The 27,709-nt window shown below is 43.7% G+C and overlaps 2 protein-coding genes across 13 annotated transcripts in view; one reads left to right on the top strand and one right to left on the bottom strand.

Annotated features, from left to right (window-relative positions):
- The window catches only part of Fyttd1 (forty-two-three domain containing 1), a 47,085-nt gene extending 19,674 nt beyond the window's left edge, over nucleotides 1-27,411 (bottom strand). The window contains exons 1-2 of one of the 3 annotated variants that reach the window (XM_042259201.2): nucleotides 27,252-27,411; nucleotides 3,394-3,522 (exon numbers count right to left, since the gene is read on the bottom strand). In XM_042259201.2, the coding sequence (XP_042115135.1) occupies nucleotides 3,394-3,522; nucleotides 27,252-27,270 (148 nt within the window). In that variant the 5' untranslated portion in view covers nucleotides 27,271-27,411. Of the gene's footprint in view, nucleotides 1-3,393; nucleotides 3,523-7,429; nucleotides 7,572-8,236; nucleotides 8,466-27,251 lie in introns of those variants that run through there. The other 2 variants (XM_006974526.4, XM_076548748.1) reach the window with 2 other exon arrangements.
- Rubcn (rubicon autophagy regulator) overlaps nucleotides 8,497-27,709 on the top strand; it is a 68,021-nt gene continuing 48,808 nt past the window's right edge. For 3 of the 10 annotated variants that reach the window (XM_076548742.1, XM_076548741.1, XM_076548739.1), the window contains exons 1-2: nucleotides 8,741-8,996; nucleotides 18,731-18,809. Coding sequence is in view for 4 of the 10 variants with exons in the window: in XM_076548747.1 (XP_076404862.1) it covers nucleotides 19,146-19,210 (65 nt within the window). In the remaining 6 variants the exon portion in view is untranslated. Of the gene's footprint in view, nucleotides 8,997-18,730; nucleotides 18,810-18,905; nucleotides 19,211-27,438; nucleotides 27,529-27,709 lie in introns of those variants that run through there. The other 7 variants (XM_006974524.4, XM_076548738.1, XM_006974525.4 and 4 more) reach the window with 5 other exon arrangements.

The raw sequence follows: 27,709 nt of genomic DNA, 5'->3' as shown, positions 1-27,709 counted from the left end.
ACAGAAAAAGAGAGAGTCACCTACACCACTATCTTTCACTTCTATTATCTGTGAGAACTAAAATTCATCTTTCTTTTGAAACCTCACACTGGTCTTTTTTTCCATGAATTTCTTTCACACATATATCCTTTGCTTCAACAATTTTAGGAGCCTCTGAGAAATAACTGAAGCTATGAAGGAGCTCTCACACTCTTATTTTAATGGACTCTGGAGTGTTCTCTACCCGCTTTCCACCACATGAGATTATCACAAGAAGTCCATGGGCTTCACTCCAGAAGGCTCTCATCGGACTTGACCCTGGTGGAACCCTCGTCTAGGACTTACAGACTCCAGAACCAAGAAATGAACTTACTGGGGTTCATAAACTATCTAGTCCACAGGAATTTGTTTTAAAGCATGAACTACTAAGATACCACTTCTGTATTCAATCAACCACGAAGAGTCTATGTCATGAGAGACCGACAATGCCTTGATACAAATGCAGGTTTCACCTCATAGACCCCTTCAGTCTTTAGGATTCTCTACAGATATTCGGATAACATTTTAGCCACCTCTGTTGTTTGGCTTGGTTTTCTACCATAAGACATTAAAAGTCATTTTTACAAGCGTTGAATGAGTTTCTAAGTTAATATTTCAGACAAGGAGTTAAAGGCTTCAATTGTGTCTTTCAGCCAACAAAATTATACTGAGCATCTGCCAATGGTCATCTACTTTGTTATTCTCCTCTCAAATTAATGCCATTACTGATACCTTAGGTGGAAATCTAAACTCTTCAAGGCCAATTGGATATTAACAATCCAGTAGCAGCAGCAGCTGTTCTATTTTAAGCTAGCACATCAGCAGAGAGCCTAACCCAGAGCAACCTCAACCTTAGGAGTTGCTAAGCTTCCCCTAGATATCATTTACCTCAAGATGGTGTTGGTTGCCCTAGGACTGTAGTTACAGACAGTTGTGAGCCACCATGTGAGTATTGGCAATCCAACCTAGGTCGTCTGGAAGAGCAGTCAGTTCTCTTTACTGCTGAGCCATACTGTAACTACCCAGCCTCCCCCTTATCTCTGATCATCTTGTCCCAATGTTGGCTGAGATGTTTTTCAAAACAGTCTCACTACATATACCTTGCAGCAAGCCTCCTATCCCTACCTCCCAAATGCTGAGATTACAGGTATGAATTGCCAGGCCCACCTATGACATTTTTAAACTCTGTCTTCTCTAAGTTGTCACTAGAAATTAACTCCTGAAAGTAAAAGACTGTATCTTTCTGCACTTCCAGAACCAGGTAGTTCAAACCACTTATCAGATATATGAAGTACTAATAAATTCTACTTCTGGCTACTCTGAACTCTAAATGATTACTTCAAAACAAAATATATAAACATATATTATGGTACATTAAATATGGCATATTGAAGAACATTTGTAAAGCAATCTTTAATAAAAAATCAATAGAATTACATGTTTATTTCTAACAACTAAATACCTATCACAAAATATACAAACTAGATTCAGCTATTTAAAAAATTACTAGAGGCTGAAGATATGGTTCAGCTGTAAGAGCACTTGCTGGTCTTTCAGAGGACTCAATTCAGTTCCCAGAACCCAAGTCAGGTGGCTCACACCCACACGTAACTCCAGCTCCAGGGTCTCCAATGCCTGACTTCCATCAGCAACTGCACTCACATGCACACACCCTATATATTATTAAAAATAAAAACAAATCTTTTAAAAATTAAAGAACATTAAGTTTCTTGTAGGTTCCAGTCTCAGTAAAATATATGTATTTTTGAATACATGCTGTTATATTACCTGTTAAACATGTTATACACAAACTGAAGATTACTTTTTGCTTTTCAAAATACAGAATACAAAATTAACAGTGGATTAATTTGGCAAAGTTATTTTAAAATTCCATCTATTTTCATTGTGGAAAATGTCAAAACAGATTCTCTTATTCTACCCCGTCCCCCCTCCCCCAAGCAGTAATCCATTGTTACCCTGTTTTATTTGATCTTTTAAAAACATTTTTATTGGTTCTTTGGGAATTTCACATCCTACATCCCGATCGCTCTCATTTCCACTCCTTTCATGTCCATTCCCCCATTATGCCCTCCCAAAATTTAAAAATAATACTAATAAATGTATTTAAAAACAAGTCCACTCTGTGTTACCCATACACTCACTGGAGCCTGCCCCTTTAGTGGAGCTGAGTCGGTCCCCTCCTGCTCCCCCACCAGAAGCCATCAACTGTGGGGAGCCACCCTCAGCATCCCTGTCACACTTCCTAAGAGTTCCTGCCATGGGTTCCTGTTGTTTAGGCTGTCCCTCCCCCTTTTTTTGAGGGGGTGGAGGCTGAGAGGCAGGTGTTGTGCAGAAGCCTTCTGTCCCTCCCTCGACTGTGTCTGCAATCATTGATACCACTGCAGATGTAGCTTCCAGAAAAGTTTTTTATTATGTGAAAAAAGATTTAAAATTTCTTTTTATTTGAAGAAAGGTTTATTCTATGACACTAGTGTAGTTGCTAAAAAGTTAATTTATAATATTTGTGAATTATTGCTCCCAATCTATTTTAGAACAAAATGCTTATAGGTAAAGCAGCTGTCAGATTACCAAAAATAACTACATGTACGTTACCAACAGCAGTTCGATTAGTGCCACCTTTGGGAAAGTCACAAACAAAGTTCTTGGATGATAAGATAAAAAGTCTGGAGGAAAGCTGGGCAAGGTGATGCACACCTTTAATCTCAGTACTTGGAAGCAGGAGCAGGAGGTTTCTGTGATTTGGAGGCCAGCCTGGTCTACAGAACTAGCCATGGCTACGCATTGAGACTCTGCCTCTAACTAACTAAATACATAAATCTGCAGGTAATATTTTTGGTAGAACAGCAGTCTCTACATAGTAAAGGATTTTCCTTTACAAAGTGAGTTTGCTTCCTGTTATACTTAGGTAGACATGCTTTAATTCAAACTGAGAATTCTCTAGTAAATAGAACTGTCTCACAATAGAGTATGTTATCATGTGGTGCAGCATGCTCTTTCACTGAACAAGTTCAAGCTGGAGTCAGTTAGTTATCCATCAGACTGTCACTGGGGAAGAGAAGCAGGATATATATATAATCATAACCATATATAATCACTGGCAATTCTAAACTCTCAATCTAATTTCAACTATCTATAAACTGAGATTACTTTTAAACAACTTAGTGTTTTAAGGATCAATCAATTATCAGCTATTTTAGGAAATAATTTTTTTTTTATCAAGTTTAAAGAACTTAAAAAAAAACCCGAGAGTAAATAAAAATCACAACGTGGTACTGGTGTATTCCTTCCAGGTTTTAAGTCTATGCCGAACATATTACATTATGAATCCGTAAATCCCAGCATTTCACAACTTACCGGAATTCTGCTGGATCCCCCAGCGCACTCTCATCCTGAACTGCCGGGAACCACTTTGCTGAAGTCTTCTATTTAGTCTTGGAAAATTTTGCTTCTTTCCTTCCTTTCTATTCAGTTTGATAATATCATCTACAAAAGAGGTAATGCCATAATTATTTTCATTTTAACACAATGAATAAATTGCTCAGTCTCATTTTATAGTATATAGATTTCTCCTATATCCCCAGGCTTAGTCTCCATTATTACTATCTTAGCTTTTTCAGACAGCCTGAGTATGGAGCCAAGGCTGGGTTTGAACTTATTATATAGCTTAGGCTACCTAGACCCCAATCCTCTTCCTTCATTCTAAGCTTCAACCAGCCATTTGACCTGATGAAATGCTTGAGAAAAGTTTCTCTACTAAAGTTCCAATCAATAGACAAAAGCGGATCTACCAACTAATAAGTTCTGCCGAGGAGACAGACAGCAGGAAGATTCAGCTCAGTAGGAGTGTTTGCCTAGAACATATAAGGCCTTGGGTTCAAATCCCAGTGCTACAAACAACAAAATGTATACTCTTGCTGTTGGGCATGGTGGCACATGCCTGTAATCTTAGCAAAAGGAGGCAGAGGCAGGAGGATCAGAGTTCAAAGGACAGCTTTGACTACATATTGAGTACACTTTATGCAATTAACTCATGTGTAAGTCTACCATAAAGGAAACAAAGTTTAAGACAAACCCCATTTTCAATAGTTTAAATTATTTATGAAAACAGGCATGCAAACAGCAAGCAAAATTAACAAGTATCATCATAAAGGTATGGTATTATGGTTCTGTTCTTCTCTAGCAAAGTCATTCATAATTACTTCTTTCTATTCTGACCTCTCTAATTTTGTAAGCTTCATTATTTCCAAAACCACCTCAGAATAATTCATAAACACCACACTGTGTTAATACTACAGTGAACGATGTAAAGATGAGAAAACTAAAGGTATTTCAAGTTCTTATTTGTTAAGTGCCAAAGATTACCAGAAACCAACAATATACTCATTCAAAAACTATCTGGTGCCAGGGAGAGGGCTCCAGAAATAAAGGCACCTACCTCCAGGCCTGATGGCCCAAGTTTATTACCATGGGGGAATCAGGTTACTAACAGTGTTCCTTTGAAGGGCAGGGCCGCCTTCTCCTTTTCCTGGATGTCAGGAGGCAGTCAACTTTCCCCTCCATACCCTTCCTAAATAACCCAGTTATGAACTTATCAATGTCTAATCCAGCTAGGGCATCATTGCCTTCATGACTCAATCTCTTCTCAGTAGCTCCACCAGCTGGGGAACTAAGCCTTCAACACAGGAGCCTTTTGGGAGACACTAATTTAAACCCTAACATTAGGTTTAAAACAAAAGGTTTCATAAATATCACCTATATATATGAACTGATTAAATTCTCATTAAGAGGAAAACAGGAAACATTGTTTTCCCTTAATAGGTGACTATTTACTTTCCAGTAGACATCTACAACCTCAAAGCTTTGAGAATATACCCAAACAATGAATCTGGTCAGGAGATTAGGGCAAAGGTGGTGTTGGTTTTGACTACTAGGGTAATTTTGTTGTTGTTTTTGAGATAAGGTCCCACTATATATCCCTGGCTGTCCTTGAAGTCATAGACCAGACTGGCTTGGAACTCGTATCTCACTCTAGCTCCAAGTGCTGGGATGAGAGGCATGGGCCCCATTGCTCAGCATACCAGGATAATTTTTACGCAGAGCATATACAATGTAAATACAGCTGAAATTAATTTGAGACAAGGTCTCACTTGAAGCCCAGGTTAGCCTCAAACTCATGCTCTTCCTGCCTCATCTTCCAGAGTGCTGAATGCTAGATTACTGGTGTATAACACAATTCTTGCCACAACTAAAAATTAAAAATAGAAAAACATTTTATTATCTAAGTCCTCAGACAAAATCTTCTGATATGAAAGGAGAAAATGGCCTCTCTTACCCAATGAGTATACAGGGTAAGTACTACAAGAAAAAAGATCCATTACAATGAACTACTTTATAAAGTTTCTTCTGGGGCTGGAGAATGGGTCAGCAGTTAAGAGCACTTGCTGCTGCTCTTCCAGAAAACCCTGGTTTAACTCTCAGAGATCACATGGCAGCTTGTAATAGGCTACAACTCAAGTTCCAGAGGATCTTCTGGTTCCCACAGGCACTAGGCACTCACGTGGTGCACAGACATCTGTAGGCAAAACACTCATACACACAAATCATTTTTTTAACAAAAGGAAACATTTCTTCCAGGGCACTGTACATGTGTCTCTGAGATAATTGTCTATTCAATTATTCTCACAACAATCCTATGAAAAAAGGGTTACAATATTAATTTTTAAATTAAGAAACTGAGCCAATGTCAGTTACTAGTTAACTTAGTAGATACTCTACATAAGTTCTCATATATAAATCCAGTAGAGCCACCAAAAAAAAAAAAAAAAAAAGAAAGAAAGAAAGAAAAGAAAGAAAACTAGTTTTTTTTTTTTTTTTTTGGAGGGGGAGGGAATGTCTCACTATGCAGCCCTGGCTGGCCTGGAACTTGCTATATAGACTAGGCTGGCCACAAACTCTGCCTGCCTCAGCTTCTCTGATGGGATTAAAGGTGTGTCTCATCAAACCCAGCTACATACCCTCAAACTTCTGCAGACCTGTAAGACTAATCATCTCTTCATCACAAATCTCTAAGATTCTCACTAAAAAAATAGCACCTGGCAGACTGACGTACTCTTGAGGAAAAGACAGCTGTATCTCAGCTTTTCACAGCACCTTTTTTCTACTTAAAGAATCAGCCCTCTTTAATTGATGTCCTAATTATGAAACAAAACACACACAAAAGGGGGTAGGGGTTGGCTCAGTCGGGAAGATTACACGTCTGTAATCCCAGCAGTGCAGAAGCAGACATCGGACCCCTGATACAGGCTGGCCAGCCAGGTGAGCCAGATGGATGCACTTTGGGCTCAGTAAGAGAGCCTGCCTCATAAAGGTAGACAGACTGACACCAGATGCCAACTTCTGGCATCCACACACAAAGCACCTGCATGCACATCCACACACTAAAAACACAAGATGGCTCAGTGGGAAAAAGCCTGGTGAACCAATGGCAGCAGAGCACCAGCTATCTCTAGGTCATCACTATCACCTTTCTTAGACTTTTATTTTTAATTATGTGTGTACGATTGTGCGTCTGTGCATGTGAGCACGGGATCTAGGGATGCCAAAAGAGAGAATGGGATCCCTGGAACTGGAGTTGCAGGAAGTTGAGAGCCAGGCTGCCAAAAGTCTGTGCTGGGAACCAAACTTTGGGTCTCTGCAAGAACAGAACATACTGTTAACCACTGAGCGATCTCTCTAGCCCCCACCACCACCTTTTTAGACAAGCACTAACAAGAAACTTGTCCATAGTCACGCGGTTAGAAGTGTCAGAAGCAGGGTCCCCTGAAATAGTATGGCTCTAGATTACCTATCACTAGGAGCACAACGCTTGTGAGGTTATTAGGAAATTAAATGTGTATTAAATGTTTAGTCCACTGCCTAGCAGCCTGTAAGCATCCAACCTTTGTTATACGGATTCATGGCTTTCGCTCCAAAGCTATCCTCATTTTTTTCTGGAGTTCATTCCTCATCAGCAGTGGCGTCAGACTAGAGGCCAAACATATTCCTATTAATTTTCTAATTCAAACATTCTGACTTGAGGCAACCCTAGAAACCAAGAAAGAGTTCTCAAGTGCGTATCAAAAACTTTCCAAATTAACAGAAGAGATAACACGAATGTAAAGAACTAGCAAGCAAAAGAATGTTTCCAGGCACAGTATTACCCTAAATACCATCCTCAGAAAAAAGGTCACACCTGAATTCAGTAGTAAGGTTTTTTTTTTTTTATATATATATCAAAGGGGGGTGGTGGTGGAGAGAAAAGACCCGGAAAGAGAAAAAAAACAGGGAGCACTGACTTCATCCAATGTTATAACTTGGTGCTTCAAAAAAAAAAATGTAATTACTTTTGTACCTGTTAAGCCAAACAAACAGCCTTCGTAGTGTTGGATCTGAATTTTTTTACGAAAATAAAAACCAATCATCATGCTTTTAAAAAAAAAAATCAGCACCAACCACGGCATCCTTTTTATGTGTGCTGGACCCCTCTCCTTCTCCCTGACAGATCGGCAATCTGCGTACGTCTCTCCCTCCCCGCCCCCAACTAGCTAACTTTGAAACCCGGCTAGGGAACGTGCTTCAGTCAACACCTGATCCAGCACGGCAATACGGTCCTCGCTTAACGATGCTCAGAGCGAGCGCCCGTGCCGGGACCGCGTCCCCAAAGCCCCGGCGTTCCCAGGGGAGCGCCGGTTGGAAATCGCCGGTTCCCGGCGGCGCCTGTCTGGGCAGTCACGCCAGGCAAACCCTCCTCGCCACCGCCGCCGCCGGCTTTAGCCGGTCGCAGCCCTAGCCGGGGCTGAAGACCCCTCCTAAGGAAAAGGCCGAGGCTCGGGGTGGGTGCGCACACGCCCGAGGGAAACCGTGGCCCGAGAGACCGCGTCCCGCGTGGGGAAAGGACAGCACCCGCCGACCCTGCCGGGGGGGAGCCCCGCGGCCCGACCGGTCCTCGCCACGGCCCCCTCCCTACCCCGCGCGGGGTGGGCACGCGGGGGGTGTCTCCCGCCCCACCTCGGGGGAGGGGGGGTGCGGGGGGGTCCCCACCGGTTCCGCCCACGCGCGACCAACCCCGACCGGCCACCGCGGCCAACCGCCCCTTCCCCCACCCGCGCCTCCCCGCCCCCTCCCCCCACCGCGACGCGGCCGCCCCGGCCCCCCTCACCCAGGGACATATCGATTTTGTCCAGGTTCTCGTTGCTGCGGGCTTTCGGCGGCGGCGGCGGGGTCGCCGTGGCTCCCACCAGCCGGGCGCCGAACCGGTTCATGGCTGGAGATGCGGCGGCGGCGTCGGAAGCAGGCAGCCGGGAAGGCCGGAGTCGCAGGCCCTCCTCCGCCTCCCACTCACGCACGCAGACTAGCTGCAGCGCGGAGCGCGCACGCGCGCCGCCTGCGTCCTCGCCCTCCCACCCACGGCGGCGGGAGGGGAGAGGGGGGGGGGCTACCGAGACGAGCCGAAGGCCAGAGCGGCCCACGCGGAACTGGCCCCTAGCGGCCCTTGCCGGCCTGGGGCTCCTCCGCTCCGGAGCCGCAGCCTCGATCGCCCGCCGCCGCCGCGGGGGAGCCGCTGTCCTAGCGCCGGGACGTTCCGCACCAGTGGCCGCGGCTGGACCCCCAGCGCCTCCGCAACCGAGCCTAAAACACTTAGCCTGGCCCTGCTGTGTTCTCGGTGGGGGTGGGTGGGGTGGGGGGGCTCCTGCTGCGGAAAGGCTCGGCACGCCCCTCTGCAATGCAGCCTCGGGAGGCTGGACAGACTCCCCCCTGAGTAGCCACGTCCGATTATCAAAAGCTGCAGTGACAGTTCTTGCGTCATCTTAACAATAAAAGTAAATGCTAATGTATCTGCACCGCCTCTCAATCGGCACTCTATAAACATTTGGCACGGTACTAGCCACCTTAGTAAGACCTCATCTTCCCGTGGGAGGGTAAGTACTTCTGTTTATTTAGTTGCATTTTCCTATTATTCAAGTGAGTTTCAAAAGGAACATATGTATTTTTTCCCTAATCGTCTTTATGAATGAAAACTTAATGTTTGCATTCCTGATTAATAACTCGTTTCCCATTTACAAACTGTTATGTTCTCACCTTTTTACTTCATTTCTCCCACTGCGCATTTGCGTGGAAGCATGCATGGTATTCCATCCCTCCCACCCCCAACAGCTCAGAACAATCTCATTTTCATCTAAGGAAAAAAATAGCGTCAAGTGTTCTGTCCTTGTAGAAATCTCTGCCACCATTTTCTTCACTTCCTAAAATTTCTTTAGTAGAGACCTGAGCCAGAGCTTTGTGGTGACCCAAAGTATCTAAAATCCACAGTAGCCTAGTTTTAATTTAGTAATGTCACAATGCCATGTGGTTTGCAAATGCAACAGCCGTGACACATTTTACTATTTTTTGCTTGGGGCTCCCATAACTTAAAATATCTCTTATTGTGCACAATGGCATTTATAAGTATCATATTTTCTAACTTTTTACTTTACCAGCTGAAACCTAGTTATATCACATCTGCCCTTTCTAGTGAAGATTGTGACAGTTATTGATCAATCTTAAAAATAAAACTACATTTGTAGTATGGTTAAACCCAAAAGCCATCCCAAGTTATGTTTCCAGCCAAAAGCAAAGAACCATGACGTGTGTGTGTGTGTTTGATGAGCCACAGTAATCTTATCTCGAGGAAACAAAATTTTCTTTTAAGAGTTTGAGAAATGCAATTTCTTTTTCTCAAAAGTCAAGTTGGGCCAGGTGTGATATCCAACACCTTTCATCCCAGCAATCTGGAGGCAGAGACTGACCAATTTCTGTGAGTTGGAAGCCTGATGGATCTATATAGTGAGTTCCAGGATAGTCGGGAGTAGGTAAAGAGACCCTGTCTCAAAACAACAACAAAAGGCAAGTTGGTTTTCTTTCCCATGGTGTCAGTTAACATAGTGTACAGCTGTCAAGGCATACAGGAAACTAATAATGAAAGGTTTGGGCTCAGCGAGGTCCAACAGGAGAATCTGGTATGTCAAGAAGAATAGTCTGATGCTCTTGGCACAAGGTTCTATTCTATTTGCTATTCTACTTTCCAACCCCCACCTCCTTTGAACTGCTAGCAACTATCGAAGCTAGATTGCAAAGAATGTGGATGGGGCCAGACATGTTGGAAAATGCCTTTGATCTTAGCACTCAGGGGGCAGAGGCAGGTGGCTCTCTGTGAATTCCAGGCTGACCAGGGCTACATAGTGAGACTGTCTCAAAACAACAAACCAAAAACCAACTAAACAAACAAAAAAGTTACCAAGGTTCCTGATTTACTGAGTAGTACATTTACCATTTCTTTCTGTCATTGGTTATATTACCTTATGAAATTCTATAGGCCTTAGTCATCTTCAAAACAAGAAAGTGCCTATGCTTTCCTAAGTTATCTTAAGATTCTTTACAATTCTGAGTTACTTGTGGGTGGTATGCCTTGAATCCCAGCACTTGGGAGGCAAATGCAGGCACAGCTCTGAGTTTGAGGCCAGCCTGGTCTACAGAATGAGTTCTCGAACAGCCAGGGCTACACAGAGAAACACTGTCTCAAGAAAGAAAAGAAAAGAAAAAAACTTTACAGTTCTAAGATCCTCTAAGCATAAGGCATCTCTTTCTGCATTAGCCCTCTGTCATTAGTTATAACTTGTGCACGCTCTGCTCATTCGTAGGAGTCAACTACAGAGAGCTGTAGACTGTTCCCATGTTCCTCTTTACGGCAGTGTCTCATAGGCAGCCCTGACTGGCCTGGAGCTCCCTACGGAATGAATCAGGCTGGTCTCTTACTCACAAAGAGCTACCTGCCTCTGCCTTCTTAGTCCAAATGTCCACTACCATACCCAGCCTGGAAATTGTTTACATTTATTTACTTATCGTATTTGCGTGTCTGTGTGTGTGAGCACATGTGACAGGGCACACGTGTGGAATCGAAGGACAGCTTGTGGGTGTCCATTTTCTCTTTTACATGTAGGGATACGATTCAAATGGTCAGGCTTGGCAGCAAGCACCCTTGCCCACTAAGCCAGCTTGTTTCTTATCTTATATAAGAAAGGGAATGCATTTAGAAAAATTTGGTAGCACGTATTTGATATAATAAAATGGGTATATTTAGACTTTGGATTTTTTTTTTAAATTTTAGGTATAGGACAGACAACAAATATCCCAATGTAGAAAATCTTTCCTGCACCAATATAGTAAGAACTGCCTTATGTCCCAGTCTTCTCTCACAACTGAAGCCTGATTCCAGATCTTTTAGTTCTTTAGAATGTTCGCTGGTATCTCATCAAGGACTCCTTCTTGTTTTGTTTGGAATTTCAAGTTTCCCCAAGGACTAAGGTTTCAGAGATTCAGAGACTCTCCAGATTTCAAAAGATATGAGGATGGAGCATTGCGGTAATATTATGTCAGTAGATAGGTCACACACAAGCACAACAAAAATAGCATTTTTAATCATAAATCTGCTTTCTGCCGCTACAGATTTGCTCATTCATAAAAATGGGATCATATGATATGTGATCTTTTGTGTCTAGCTTCTTTCACTGATCAAGGTTTTCTATGTTTGTTTATTTTTTAACAATGAGCCCAGCCCTCACTCCTTTTAATGCTTGAATAGTTTTCCATCCCATGGATGTACCTCATTTTCTTTATCCATTTGTTAGTTGATAGACAGTTGCACTATTTTCACTTTTTGGTTATTATAAATAGTATGCTATGAACATTCATTTATGAGTTGTGCGTGGACATACATTCTCATTTCTTAGACATATACTAGATATTGTAGGCAAAGTTTTTCGTTGGGATCTCTGGCTCCCCAGTAAATGATACGGAGACTTATTATTAATTATAAATGATCAGCCGGCAGCTTAGGCTTGTTACTAACTAGCGCTTTCAACTAAAATTAGCCCATATTTCTTATCTGTGCTCTACCATGTGGTAGTACCCTTTTGCAGCACAGCATGTTCATCTCCTGCTTCCTCTGCTGGCTCGTGACCCCGCCTTTCTTCTTCCTAGTGTCCTTTCAGCCTGGCTCTCCCGCCTAACCTCTTCTTGCCTAGCTGTTGGTCGGTTGGTTCTTTATTAAGCCAGTGAGAATAATTCATATTCACAGTGTACGAAAGGATTATTTCACAGCAAGATAGAGATTGCTAGATCATACAATAGCACTTCAACTTTTTCTTTTCTTTTCTTTTGAGACAGGGTTTCTCTGTGTAGCCCTGGCTGTCCTGGAACTCACTCTGTAGACCAGGCTGGCCTCAACTTCAGAGATCTGCCTGCCTTTACCTCCTGAATGCTGGGATTAAAGGTGTGCACCACCACCACCTAGCGCACTTCTAAGGAACTGGCAGATTGTTTTTCATAGCACTTGTATTATAAATAGTCCAAACAACAGCATATGAGAGCACCAGTATTTCCACATGCTACACATAGTCATTAATACTTGCTGCTCTTTTTGTGAAGAATTTGACTTTATACATGTGTATCATTTAAAGTTTAAATATGAAGTTGTGATGAGAGAAGTGTTCTACCGGTGCAAACATTACCGTAAACTCTAGATTTAGAAGTAATCAATCCAAATCAAGTAGATGGTAGAGTCAAACTGACTATAAAAGTCTTTAAACTGACTTTGGAGTTACAGACCTGAATTTGATTCCCATAAGCTCTGTTACTTAAGGTAAATATTTAAACTCTCTGAATCTCAATTGTACCTCTCTCATATCATACTAATAAATTGTGCTGGGTGGTGGTGCACACACACCTTTAATCCCAGCACTTGGGAGGCAAAGGCAGGTGGATCTCTGTGAATTCCAGGCCAGCCTGGTCTACGGAGTGAGGAAAGCTAGGGCTGTTACACAGAGAAACCCTGTCTCAAAAAAAAAAAAAAAAAAAACCAACAAAAACGCAGAGAAAATAAAATAAATTGTATTTCCAGGATTATAGTCAGGACTTTACACTTTTAATTTTACATTATTTTGAGGGTTCATATTGAAAGAAAACAATAAAAGTTATGATATAATATTAGATATTAATAACGTCTTAGTCAGTTCTGGCTATGTGACATTTAGTACTACTTGTCAGCTTGACAGGGTCTAGAACTGCCTAGGAGATAAACCTTCGGGCATGTCTATGAGGAGGTTTCTAAACTGAGTTAATTGAGGTAGGAGGCTCACACTGAATATGGGCGGCACCGCGCTATGAGCTGAGCTTAGCCTTTCGTCTATTTCTGCTTCCTGACTGTAGATGTGAGCAGCTGCCTGATTGCTCCTGCCTCAGTGCCTTTCCTGTCACAACTGTACACACACACACACACACACACACACACACACACACACACACACCCCTGACTGAGGTGTTTTTCAGCCAGGTACAAAGGCTGGAGTTGAAAGGTCGACTGTGCATTTTCTAGGTCCATGAGCGTTAGCTATTCAGTTAATCATATGTTCACTGTGCACCAGGTGCTGTAATAGGCTCAGGGGATAAGCGGTAAACAATATGAATGCAGCCCTTGTCTTCGCACAGCTTGCAAAGCAAAGGGACCTTTCTGAGGACCTGTGTGAGTGAGGCACTGGTTGGCTGTAGCATGTATCTTTGCCTGGAGTGGAGCAGTTTAGAATCCTCCTCCAAGTCCAAATAAATCGAATTCAAGCAGCCACCCTCTATAGAGGCTTGATTTCATACAGTATAAATAAGACAACATCTAGTATGGCCAGAGAAAATAGAGGGCCAATTAAATGTGGATTTCAGATAAGCAAGGACATGATATATCACGTTTCAGATAAACAGCAATTTTTTACAATTCATATCTGATTAGTATTTAAGATGATATATGTATGTGTGTGTTTAGTGTGTGGGGTGTGAGTATGTGCACACATGTGTGGGTAGGGTTTGAGAGCCAGACATTGTAATAGGCTCAGAAGATAAACAGTAATGACATGGATGGATCTCTTACTTTTGCTCAGCTTGCAGAACAAGAAGTATTTTCTGAGCACCTAGAGGATTTCTGCAGTCCGTTGTCTTTGTGTGTGCACAGGTGCTGCCTGCCGGGTACCGAGGCCAGAGATCGACCTCTGGTGTCCTTCCTCGGGAGCTGTCCAACTTGGTTTTATGGTTGTTCATTTGAGGATTTCATACTTGAGCGCACCATATCTGTATCGTTCCCACCCCTCCCTCTTCCGGCTTGAGACGGGTCTCATGGTCTCATCGGTTATGTTAGACTGGCTGGCACAAGCCCCAGGAAACTACCTGCCTTTGCGTGCCACCACACCTGGCTTTTCAGGTGGGTGCTGGAGATGGAACTCAGTTCCCATGCCCCCACCGAGCCAACTGAAGTTTTTTGTTTTTTGTTTTTTGAGACAAGGTCTCACTGTGTAGCTTAACAGTTCACAATCCTCACAACCCCTTTGCTGTGTTCTGTTTAGTGTGCCTTCTAGATTTCCTTTCCCCTCGATTTTGTTGAGATATAATTGATAGCCAATAAAAGACACTCATTTAAAGTATACAGTGTATAGAGGTGCACAGAACAGATACCTGTGAAAATATCACCGTAACCCGAATAATAAATATATCAATCACTTGTAAAGGTTTTCTTATGCTCTTATGTAATTCTTCCCCTCACCTGCTACCTGGGGGGAGGGGCACTAATTTGGTTTCTGCCACTGTTGATAAGGTTGCAGTTTTTTAGCCTTTTATATGAATGGGCTCATACCATATTTTTAGAATAACTGAAAAAAAATTCACTTAGTGTAGTTGTTTCGAACCTGTATGTTTTTTACTTGTCTGTATTGCACCAGGGACTCCAGTACCATGCCTTAATTAGTAGTGCAGCTGAATGGCTTGACCTTGCTCTCAATCCCAGAGGGAAAACATTCCAATTTGGGGGTGTTTCTTTTCCTCCCTCTCTCCCTCTCATTTCATGTGTTTTAATGTGTATGTGTGGAAATGAGAGGACGACTTGCCGGATTTGGTTCTCTTTCGACCATGTGGGTCCTGGAGATCAAACCTAGGTCAGGCTTGGGGGCAGGCACCTTCGTTTACTGAGTCATCTCACTGTCCCAATTATTCCTTAACTAGGATGGATTTTTTTTTAGATGCTTTTTGTTAAGTATCACATTTTTAAAAGATGTTCTTTATTAGGATAATGAAGTTCCCATCTGTGCCTGGTTTGTTGAGTTTTAATTATGAATGTTGAACTCTATTAAATGCTTTTGCTGTATCAAGTGAGATAATCAAATGGTTATTTTAAAATTATATTAACATGGTAGATGGATTTGTATTTCTTTTTTTTTTTTAATTATGTGTATATATGTAGGCGGAGTTTTTTTCGTTGGGACTGTTGGCTCCCCAAATAACAAAACAGAGGCTTATTATTAATTATAAATGCTCAGCTGATAGCTTAGGCTTATTACTGACTAGCTGTTTCAACTTCAATTAACCCACATTTCTTATCTACGCTCTATCACTTGGTGGTACCTTTTTTCAGCACATGTTCATCTCCTGCTTCCTCTGCTTCTGGCTGTTGACTCCACCCTCCTTCTTCCCTACACACTTTCAGTCTGGCTGTCCGGCCTCACCTCTTTCTGCCTAGCTATTGGCCAGTTGGCTCTTTATTAAACCAATGAGAGCAAAACATCTACACAGTGTATTAAAGGATTATTCCACAGCGTGTGTGCGTGCGTGTGTGCAAATGTAGTGCCTGCAGAGGCCAGAAGAGGGTGTTGGATATCTTGGAGCTGGAGTTACAGGCAGTTGTGAGTCATCTGATGTGGGTGCTGGGAACCAAACTCAGTGAAGAGACTGGTGTCTGCTCAACTCAAGACACCAAGTTCTCAGCGCAAAGGAGACTTATTTGTCCCAAAGGGCCAAAGAGCAGGGAATGAGAGACAAAAGACCGGAGCTAGAGGACGAGGGAGAAGGGGAAGGGAACAAGGGAGAGGGGACACAGGACTGCCTCTGGATAGAGAGGAGACAGATGTGGCCCACAGGCAAATGGCAGTTTACAAAGGTAGAAGGGGAAACCCCTGGATTAGGGCGTTGTTCATTTTAACTGGGTATGTTAATTAGGTGAGCTAAAGGGGGCTTTTGATTGCTAGATGTCAATGCTTGCTTTGATTACTGGGCCTTGGTAGTCAGCCTCAGGCGGAGGAAGTGGCCAAATAAGGAAATAGACCTTGGTGCTAGCTTTAGGAATGTAATCTAATGGTTCTCAGTAAGGCAGAGGGAATGGGGGAGAAGGGCAAGGCTTGCCAGAGACGTGTTTGCCCGGCCGGGGCTAGCTAGAGTTCCTTCACTCAGATCCTCTGGACGAACAGTATGTGCTCTTAATCTCTGAGCCATCTCTCCAGCCCTGGATATTGCATTCTGAGGTAAATGGATCTAGCCATTTTGTATCATCTTTATTAAATGTTATTGTATTTAATTTGAAAGACTTTGTCAATACTTATTTTTTTATTTTAATTTTTAATTCTTTTGAGACAGGATCTTACTATATAGCTCAGCTCACAATCCTCCTGCTTCTTCTACGCCACTGAGATCCCAGAAGCCTCTTTCTCCTACACTGTCTCAAACTAGACCCTCCCACTGAATGTCCCTCCCTTCTACTCCCTCTGCGTCTCTCTATCCATGCTCCTGACTCCCCCTTACTCTCTATGGTTTTTTTCTTAATAATCGTATGTTCACTTCCTGTCAACTGGTTGCTGGCTCTGCCTCTTGACTTGTGGCTGACTTTATTTAGTCCTGTTTACAATAGTCAAGCAGAAAGCTTCTGGATTAAAGGTGTGCGCTAGGGCTGAGCCACACGACAACTAGAAACAGGTTTTCCCAGTAAATAACGCAATCTCAGGGTTACAGTATGATCAAATATTCTGCAACAGCCTGCCAACTGAGCTATATCCCCAAATTAGAGACTCCTTAGAAGCTGCGTTATTTTTAACAGTCCTTAGGTTTTTTTTTTTTTTTTGTTTTGTTTTGTTTTGTTTTGTTTTGTTTTTTTGAGACAGGGTTTCTCTGTGTAGCTTTGCGCCTTTCCTGGAACTCACTTGATAGCCCAGGCTGGCCTCGAACTCACAGAGATCCGCCTGGCTCTGCCTCCCCAGTGCTGGGATTAAAGGCGTGCGCCACCACCGCCCGGCCAGTCCTTAGTTTTAATGGAGTTGTCCTTGCTTTCTTCTCTACCTTCATTTGCTGTATCCGGCCCATCACAAAATAATGCTGATTCTCTTACCTTAATATTGTTGTACTCTTAACCTTATTCTTCCAGCCCCTGCTCTAGCGTAGGTCTGGGCCTGTAAATTAGCAACCAAAGGGCCACCTTCAGCCTAGAGACAAGCTTCCCTTGGTCTGGACAGTAGTCTGCCAGCATTTAGAAATGCAGTTAATTATACCTTAAAGGGCAGATCCTAGCTTGTTTTGGAAAAAAAAACAAAACTCTAGTACCTGGCAACCCTAGGTCCCAATGTCCATTTGTCAACATTCAGTTACAGCTAAGGTGAGACTCCCTTCTTGGAAAAAGGCTGCAACTTTCCAGGTCAGAATTTCTGCCATTCTCTCGTCTCTTGCAACTAGCTCATTTCACTCTTTGCCACCACCCACTGACTCATTGCCGGATTTCTAATCCCTTCTATCCACTTTCCTCTTACTTCTGATGTGATACCCACTCCATCCCCTTCCACATCGTCAAACTTAGCTTTGTAAGCAGATTCGGCCGTATTTCCCCATTTGTACATGATAAAGCTCACTGTCTTATGGCTAAGATTCCAACTCCTTAAAGTGTCGTTTCGTAACGTGGTCTGCTTGCATGAGAATGCCACATCATTCTTTCTCATCCCCTTCTTTGCTTTGAAACTTTTTATATTACATTTGTGTGTGTGTGTGTGTGTGTGTGTGTGTGTGTCTGTGTCTGTGTCTGTGTGTGTCTGTGTGTACAGGAACACTGATGTGGAGGACAGAGGATAATTTTCAGGAGTTGGCTCTCTCCTTCCACCACGGGGGCCTAGGGCTCGAACTCTAGTAGTCAGGCTTGGCAGCAAGCATCATTACTTACTGAACCATCTTGCCTTCCCCCAGTTTTGATTACTAAGAAGCAGCAGCTTCCCAAACAGCATCTTTTCTTAGTGTCTGTCAGAGCTGTTCAGTCCATCTTTCCCACCTCTCCTTTTACCCCTTTGTTAACTCATATCCCAGAAACTGCTGTGCCTGGCTTTGGTCGCGTATGCTTACAATATTAGTACCCCAGAGGCTGAGGATCCTGAATTCAAGGCCAGCCTGTGCTACAAAACCAGAACGGGGTGGGGAATTGGTTCAATGGTTGAGAACGGTGCATTCTTGCAGAGGACTGGGTTCCAGGTTCGGGTCTTTGTCCTGGTGCCTTCGCGGGCACTTACACGCACGTGAACATACACTCAGACACATGCATATACATAGAAGAATATTTAAAAATAAAGCAGTCACCTGTACCTGGCATCACTCCTGCTGGAGACCTCCCCACAAAGCCTAGCCTTTCTACTGTTCTTTTGCGGTTCAGTTTGTGATCTCTTGATTTAAATGCTTGGAGTCTCCCAACACCAACAGGTGTTAGTTAAATCAGGATGGACTGAAGTGAAGTTAATCGAATTTGAATTATATCAGTTTTATTGTCTATTTTGACCTCCAACAGAGTCCGATTTCCAGAATAAAGTGTGACAGGAGTGCACCCTCGGATTCCTGACCATCATCAGCTGGAGTTTTCAATCCAGGTACACCGCCTACCCAAACTAGCCTAGCACGCGGCTAGAGTCTGTGTGCCCTGGTTAGCTCTGCCTGGGATTGGGTAGGGCAGTGCATGTCGGGAGTGGCCGGTCTTCGAAGGGCTTATTGGGAATTGTAGTCTTTGGAGCCGGAAGTGGGGGTGGCAGGGCTTAGAACCGCAGCTGAAGCAGCAGTCCTTGGCGCTGACGCCGCCAGGGTGTAGTGCAGGGTTCCGAGCCCACCAGCCGTGGTGCCTCCCCTGTCCTGAGGGTTGCTCCGGGCGCCCTGGCGACCGAAGCGGCCGGGAGCCTCTCTCCGGCCCGGAGACGGCCTTGCAGTCCCGGATGCGTCCGGAGGGCGCGGGAATGGATCTTGGCGGCGGCAGGGAGCGCCTGCCGGAGGAGAGCAGGTGGGCTGGGAGCGGCTGGCAGCCGGGGCTGCTGGGTGCGCGCGAGCACCGGGAGACTTGGCAGGGCTGGGGTGACACGCAGTGCGGGGCGCGGCAGACCTGAGAGCGACCGCCGCGAGTGACTTGTTTGGGAAGAATTTCCAAGAGGGCTTGTGTAAGGACAGGGAGGAGAGGAGTTTAGGGACGGAGAGTGAGGGTGGGTATGATTCGTTAGGGCCGGGAATAGAAGGCAGGGAAGCCAAGATCCAAGACTGCTGGAGGAGAGAGGAGTATTGAGTCTGGGAGAAAGGACTGGGGTGCTGTAGTGAGATTTTATAGGCCAGACTCGATAGATAAGAGCAGGGGACAAGGTTGGTGCCCTGCCTTAAAACTTGTGGTGACAACCCAGACCGACATTAGGAGGGTGATGTAAGAATTTCTGGGAGCCAAGGTTTTAGGTTATGATTGGCCCAGCAAGGTTAGAAAGGGATGAACGTGGGTGAGGAGGAGAGGAGGGCCTGTGTGTGAAAAGCCACTGATTTCACTGGGTGTGGGCTTGCTGAAGGGACAGAAATTGTGTGCGTGCCCTTTGTCAGTGAGATCCCGCTGCCCTGAAAGGACTTCTGTCATTTCCTTTTCATCTGAGACCCCTTCACTTCTTTCTTCAACACAGTGCAAACTAAAAGCAAGTTCAAGTTTATGTGGAACTATTGTCAGAAAGTCCTAGCCTCTAGAAATAGGGGCTTTTAAGATTTATTTTCTTTTTTAATTTAAACAATTACACCCGTGTGTGTGTGTGTGTGTGTGTGTGTGTGTGTGTGTGTGTGTACACGCACGTGTGGAGGTTAGAGGACAGCTTGGAGGAGGCAGTTCTCTCCATCTACCATGTGGATTCTGAGACTAGAATCAGGTTGTCAGGCTGGGTGGCAAACACCTTTATGAACAGAGCCATGTCACCAGCCCAAATTAGGATTTAAAAGCTGCTTTAGCTCTGTGATCATTTAGACTTTGTAGAGATGTGTCTCCTGTTTGGGATTTGCCTCATTAACAACTGGTGTGTGGTTTGGGAGTGTAATTCATGCTAGAGCACTGGCCTAACGTGCGGGTGGCCCTGGGTTCCATCCCTAGCACCGCGAGAACAACAGGAGCAGGTCTTAACCTCTTAAGAGGATGCAGGAGCAGAGACACGCAGAAATATGGCAGAAGGGAGTCTTTCTTGACACTTAGAAATAGGTTCAGATACAGCGATGCTCTCCAGAGCAGGTGAGGGCCAAAGACTAGAAACAAAATAATTTCCCTCAATATTCTTAAGGGAGAATTGAAAGCTGGTTGGGTGAAGATATCCCTGCTATGATTTCTTTTGTACAAGGTGATTGAACCTGGCTGGAGTTGTTGCCTGAGGTCTATGAGTGGTGTATACCAAATGAAACTGAATATTTTACTTCCCTTTTCAACATTTTAGTTTCTGCTTTTGTATATTTGGCTATGTATTCTTCCTCCAGATGTCTGTGAAGTATTTTATGTAAAAGATACCTTGTAGCTGCCAAACAAGCTTTAGGGTTATTTTGATTTTCCTGTGCTATCTCATGTGGAGCAGGCTGGGTCAGATTTAAGTTTGGTTTTTCTTCCCCGTTTAGCTGGAGCTTCATTAGTTAGTTAGTTAGTTATCCATGACTTATTTGCTGTATGCCAGACCTGGTCTTGACAGCATTATGGATGCTAACTTATTGACTGTCTTAACAATTGTGAGGTACCTACTATAACATTATCACTTCCCAGATGAGGAAGCAGGAACAGGGACGGGATCAGTGACCTGTGGTTATGCATGGACCTCGGGTAGAACTGAGACTCACACCCAGTTACTTTTAATATCTCTACTCTGCTGCCGCCCAATATGATAATGTGACAGTTGTACACGATAATGTTTTAATATTTACCGTTCAGTGCCTGTCATCTAGGTGGGTGGGACAACTCCTTTGCAGGTATATTTTTTTCTGTCAATTACCACTTTTATACTTGCTTCTTAACTAGAGTACTTTAAACATTTTCAGCAATGCCCCCCCCCCCCCCACACACACACGCAGTCACTCACTCAAACTTGTTGTAAGGCTACTCTCTATTGGTGGCTGATTAGTTCAGATTGTGTTTTCAATGAAGCTTCATGGTACTGATGGCCTCCTTGGTGTTGCAGATAGACACTGGTAAACCACGCCTTACGTGTGAGAATTGAGGCATTGTGGCCGGGCCACTGCAAACATAACCTTTTTATGGTCACTACAACACACAGTTCAGAAAGCCGTCTCGACGAGACAGCGAGACAGCAGCAGTTTTTAAGCATGAAGGAGATACAGTTTTCCAGTGAAAGCACTTGATAGTGAAATGTGCATAATTTAAACCCACCAGAGCTTCTCTTCTGTTGTTAGCTCAGTCAATAGCATTTTCCACTCAGTCATCCCAGCCAGAGCCTCACAGTGAAGTTTCAGACATCTCTTTTCATTTCTTGTATCCAAAGCTGTAGTAGAAGCCTAGCTTGTGTGCTTGACTTGGTCATCTTACTGGGCCCTGCCTGAGTGAGGCAGTGCTCTTCCCTGCTGGACGATCATAAGGATTCAATAAGATAATGAGGTCAGGTTCCTCACAGAATGCCTGGTATGTACTGAAGTACAAACGGTTGTTTGCTTTGTCCAGTCTCCAGTTTCCATGCGCTAGGTGTGTTGTCCACAGGTTATTATTCCCAGCAGTGTGATTTTTTTCTTCCTATTTCCAGGGCTCCTCTAGCTAAGTTGAGCACGTGGGAGATTGGGGTGTTGACCTAGCTCTTAACTTCATCCTAGAAGTGCGCTTACATAATAGGTCCCCCCATTGTTTTCCATGTAGTTAACTATCTGATAGCAGAATACCACTGTGCTTAAGAATGGTATTTATCAGCTGGGTGGTGGCGGTGGTGGCACACGCCTTTACTCTCAGCACTCAGGAGGCAGAGGCAGAGGCAGGCAGATCTGTGAGTTCGAGACCAGCCTGGTCTACAGAAGTGAGTTCCAGAACAGCCGGAGCTGTAACACAGAGAGACCCTGTCTTGAAAAACAAAAGCAAAAGAAGAATGATATTTATCCTCCCCTAAAGTTTCCGTAAATGCCGGTTGTTGGGGAGCTGTCTCCTGAAAGTGTGAGCTAGAACAGTAGTCCTTCAGTCATTCCTTCGTTATCCTAGACATCACTCAGCCATGCAGGCTACTTGAGAGCTAGGAATTCTGCTCTAGCCAGGCTCAGTTTTCCTGGTGCAGTGGCCCAGAGTCAGAATTAAATAGTAAGGTGTATTTTAGTGACTCCGACCCTCAGAGGACCAAACCCTTCCCCTTCTGTGTCCTCAGCCCCAGTTTGTAGCATTTTCTATTTAGTCAACTGATCCAGAACCTCACAGTAAAATTGGATACTTCCCTCTTCCCATTGTTCCTTATCCACGAAGGCACTAGTGTCCATAACTTCTTCTGTGACATTTCCTTCAATTCTTTTTTTTTTTTAACATTTCCAGATATAAACGTTTATAGTTCTTTAAAAAAAAAAAATCCTAAGAATTGCTTTTAGGCACAGCCCAACCTTGGTGCTGAAAGTTAGGTGTTTGCCCCTGTCTCTAAGCTGGGTCCTGGCTTGTTGGTTTTCTTCTCAAGGAGACCTTCTCCAGGGAGACCTTAGCAACTCCAAACCTGGCAATCTCAGCAGCAGTAACAGAAAGGATGCAGTCCAGCAGCTCCAGCAAAAGCAGGCTTTCTGGGGCCGACCGGCTGGTGCTCTTACAGTCAGAATGTAGAGCACAGTGCTCACTTGGGCCTGGACTGTGTTGGCCTTCAATGATGGGTCCTAGGGTAGGATGAAGCCTCCATAGAACTTCATTGACCAAAATAAGTGAAAAGGTGGTTCCCCTCTGGAAAGTGGTTCCATTTTCAGCAGGTCATAAATTCCAGGCAGGTGCAGGTGCATATGGCCATTTGCAGACATAATCTCACAGTGGAGATTATTCTAGCAACTGTTTAACTAATTGTCCTCTCTAAATGTAGTCTCCATACTGTTGCTTATTTAATTTTTCAGAAACAAAGTCACTGCAGTGTTTGCTCAGGGATGTTCAGCGATTTCTTCCCCCCTGTAGTTTGTATATACAGTGGAGTTTCTTCAGCCATAGTGAAGAAGTTACATTGTTTGTAGGAAAATGGACACTCCTGAGGACAATCATATAGTCCATCTCAGAAGGTTAAATATCCCATTGTCTCTCATTTTTCTCTCATTTTTTTTTAAAAAATTTATTTATTTATGATGTATACAGCATGTTTGCCTGCAGGCCAGAAGAGGGCACCAGATCTCATTACAGATGGTTGTGAGCCACAATGTGGTTGCTGGGAATTGAACTCAGGACCTCTGGAAGAGCAGTCAGTGCTCTTAACCTCTGAGCTATTTCTCCAGCCCCTCATTCTTATTCTTTATAGATCCATACGGTCATAGATGTACTGACGACATGAACGTCGAAGTGAAACTGTCTGGGGAACAAAGGGGGGGAGGAAAGAGGGGATCGCAGTGGGGTGTGAGGGCATGTGCTCACAGCACAGTATGTACTTGCGTGAAAACCGTTTATAATTAGGAAGAATGTCAAATTGTAATATAGAATTCAGCAATTAAAGAGAAAAAAAGAAAATACAGTCCAAAGTCCTTACCCTAGTATTCAGTTTGAGTTTGAGTCCCTCTGAAGCTTCACCTAGACTTTTCTCAGCCTTGCTTCTGTGGGCTCCTTGCAATGCCTCTCTCCCTCTTTGCCTGAAGAGCTTGGTCATCCTTGAAATGATGCTCTTTAGACGGCATACCTGACCTCTTCCTTTCCATTTCTCCGTCACAACCCTCTCTTCCTCTCCGTTCATTTTCATGTATCGTCGTTTGTTCCCTCCATGCTTTTCTGTTTCACCTTGATAAGACAGTGCATAAGGACCAGTGGCAAAGCAGCTGATCGTGTGAATTTTGAGCACCCTGCACTGTGTAGTTCAGTTTGTATCAAACACACGCCACCCCTGCCCCTTTCCCTACTCCTCTGCCTGCAGATGTACCCTTGAAGCTTTGAGGAAAGTGCTTCCATCAGAATGCAGGAGGGGGAGGCATGTCAGCTGATGGCAGGTACTAGATGCCTCAAGGCTTCGCGGTAGTCTGTACCCCACAGCTGTTTCTCTTTATGGCCGTTTATCAGTTCTTCTACAAGATGGATTTTTTTCCCTCTTCTTCCTCATCTTTGCCACCTTTCTCTTTTAGTTAACGTAATTAATTTATTTATTTTGGTTTTACAAGGCAGGGTTTATACTTTGTTTTTTTTTTTTTCACTCTTTGGGGGTCTACCACCCAGCTAACCAAATAAATATACGGAGACTTATTCTTATGAATGCCCGGCCTTAGCTTGGCTTGTTTCTTTCCTTCTTACTCCATGGCTGGCTGGGTGGCTGGCCCCTGGTGTCTTCCTCTCCTTCTCCCTTTCTCGCTCCTCTACTTTCTCTTCTTTTTCTCCTTCTATTTATCCTACCTTGCAGCCCCGCCTGTCCCTCTCCTGCCTTGCTATTGGCCATTCAACTCTTTATCAGACTAATCAGGTGTTTTAGGCAGGCAAAGTAACACAGCCTCACGGAGTTAAACAAGTGCAACACATTTTTGCATCATTAAACAAATATTCCACACAATAGAAGAATGTAACACATTTTAACTAATATTCCACAACACGGGTTTTTCTGTATAGCCCTGGCTGTCCTGCAGCTTGCTCTGTAGACCAGGCTGGCTCCAAACTCAGTGGTCTGCCTGTCTCTGCCTCTCAAGTGCTGGGATTAAAGGCGTGTGCCACCATGACCCACCTGACCCTTCTCTTTTAAAGTCATTTCCTACAAGTGTTCTATCGACTTGTCTGGTTGATTATAGAACCTGCTTTGACAACATGATTGGCATGAGCCACAGGTAGTAATCGAGGTAGCAATTTTTAAGTTTCATGAGGAAGAATGGTCTATTGATAGCATAGGATATGGGAATCCCAGCAAATAGTCAAGCAGATTATTTAATATCTCTGAGAAGAAGTTCAGCTAGAGCTGAACCTGAATCCCTCAGTAGGGTGACAAGAGAAGAGAGAATTCTAAGTGGAGAGATCTGGTGACTAAAGTCCCAGAAGTCAGAGTGAGTTGACATGTGTGTGATATAGAGCACACTAAGTGGACTTGGTTGTATTTAGACTGAGGAATTCTAGCAGGAAGGTTAGTATTTAGGTTGACCAAGTTGATGGCGAATATGTGAACTCCATGCTGAGGAGCTTGTTTGTCAGCCATGGGTATAGTTCTACTGTAAGGAGTTCCCCTGCCTTTTCTTAAATCTGCTTATCATTGAAATTCAGTCATTCCAGTACCGTTCAAGTTTGGTAGCATTGGTGAGGCATTTATTGAATAGGTATTTTTATAAAGCTGTCTAGAGATAATGCTTATTTCTTCCTAGAACAGGGCTGGCCAATGGCTAGGTTCTCCTGCATGCCTCCGAGTTGAGAGACTGTACAATAGACTCAAATATGTTTCCACAAGCATATTATTTAAGAAGCAGCATAAATATTTAATCACAAAATCTAAAAGTTAAATACTACAAAATTAAAAACAAATTATATAGCTAGATATGAAGAAATGTTAAACTCAAGTTAAGTATGGGAGTCTCTTGCTATCTCTGTGTTATCAATAATTCTTTCTCTTTTATTTTCTGTCTTTCTGTACCTAGAGGAGGAACCAGTTCTTTCTAGAAAGTGTTTTCTGGCTTTGAAAGTCCCAGGGGCTTGCCTAGTCAGAGTCTTTCAGCACGAGAAACCTTTTGACATTTGAGTATTTAAAAATCTTTTATGGTACTTTCCAGTTCTTGTTTGCTAATGTGGTTCAAATTGTTGCTTCTTTTTAAAAAATTTGTTTATTTTTATTTTATGTATATGAGTGATTACGTGTGTGTGTGTGTGTGTGTGTGTGTGTGTGTGTGTGTGTGTGTGTACCCTCAGAAGCTGGAAGAGGGTGTTGGATCCCCTGGAATTAGAGTCACAGACAGTTGTAAGCCACCATGTGAATCATGGGAGCAGAGTCCAAGTCCTCTGCAAGTGCTCTTAACCACTGATCCACCTTCCCAGCCCCTGTGGATCCTCTGCTAGTTGCTAATCTCAGAAAAAGCCTAATAATTCCTCCCCTTGGTAGTCCCCTCATATCACCAAGGTAACACTGGTAACATGTTTTGTTTTTTTTTTTAGTATGTCTACATTGAAATCAGTCCCCCCCCCCACCTCCTCTCTCTCTCTCAGCTTTGGAAAGCCTTTCTGATCAAAATTCAGTTCTTTTCTGGTATTCTATCATGTTGGTATCATGTCCCACCCTCCATCTCAGGGATCAAATCATTGTTTGCCTTGGTACAGCCTGACCTCTAACCGTGATCTCAGTAATGATATCCATCCTAGATAAATGACATCTTGTGAAAGGGATATGCTAGAGTAGTTTCCTTTAGCTTCTTTTTAGGGTCTGGGACGTAATTCAGTAGATGAAGGGGTTGCTCTGCAAATGTGAGGCCCCGGATTCTGTTCCTAGTCCCTACGTTAAAAACAAGCAAGCAAACAACAAAACCAGGTATGGTGGGTAGTATGTGTTTGTTGTCCCAGCTCTGGGACAGGGAGACAAGCGATTCTCTGGGGCTTGCTGGTCAGCCAGCCTAACTGGAGTATCAGGCCTCAGGAGCCCAGTGAGAGGCCTTGTTTCCAAAACACAAGGGGTCTAAAGAACAGCAGCTGAGGTTGAACTCTGACCTCCATGTGTACCTGTACAAATACACACACACACACACACACACACACACATACACACACACACACACAGAGGAAAAGATACTTGATTCTCTATGGTGGTCTCTTTACTTACATCTAATGGATTAACTTCAAGTTGATTCAGTATCTCAACTCTCTGAAAATATTTCCATCCTTAAGCTAGAGAGTACTAAAAGGCATACATACTCTAACTATGTAAGTACAAATGGTAAAGGCTTACCATTCTTCCAAATGAGCATCTACCAAGCATAGAGTGGGTGGGATACCATAGGAGAAGAGTCACATTTCTTTGTCACTTGGTATCTCAGGGGCACTTTCTCGTGGGAAAGGAAGGTTCTTGAGCTTTGTCCAGAGTACATTATTGGTAGACCTGAGCGCTCAGAGATTCTAGGACTTCCGTGTTCTTTGTAGAATTTTGGGAGCAAAGAAGGATGTCTACTTGGTGATAATCTTTAAGAAGTTAAAGTAGTACTGACCCAGAATGAGTCAGAACACAGGTATGCAGCCTCTCGCCTAGCCACACTAGCTGTTAGGACTGGATTGTCGTTTGTTGGAATGTGAAAACCAAGTCTGTCAATAGACCAGAGGTTGATTAGCCCTGCTGATAGGAGACAGTCAGTGAGCAACCATTGGTAGTCAGCCTCTGGAATGATATAGTTTCTCATAGTGTAAAAATAA

Source organism: Peromyscus maniculatus, chromosome 12 (assembly GCF_049852395.1).
Source record: "Peromyscus maniculatus bairdii isolate BWxNUB_F1_BW_parent chromosome 12, HU_Pman_BW_mat_3.1, whole genome shotgun sequence".
Taxonomy (NCBI): Eukaryota; Metazoa; Chordata; class Mammalia; order Rodentia; family Cricetidae; genus Peromyscus; species Peromyscus maniculatus.
The sequence above is the reverse complement of the archived record's forward strand: the minus strand, read 5'-3'. Positions and strand labels throughout refer to the sequence as shown.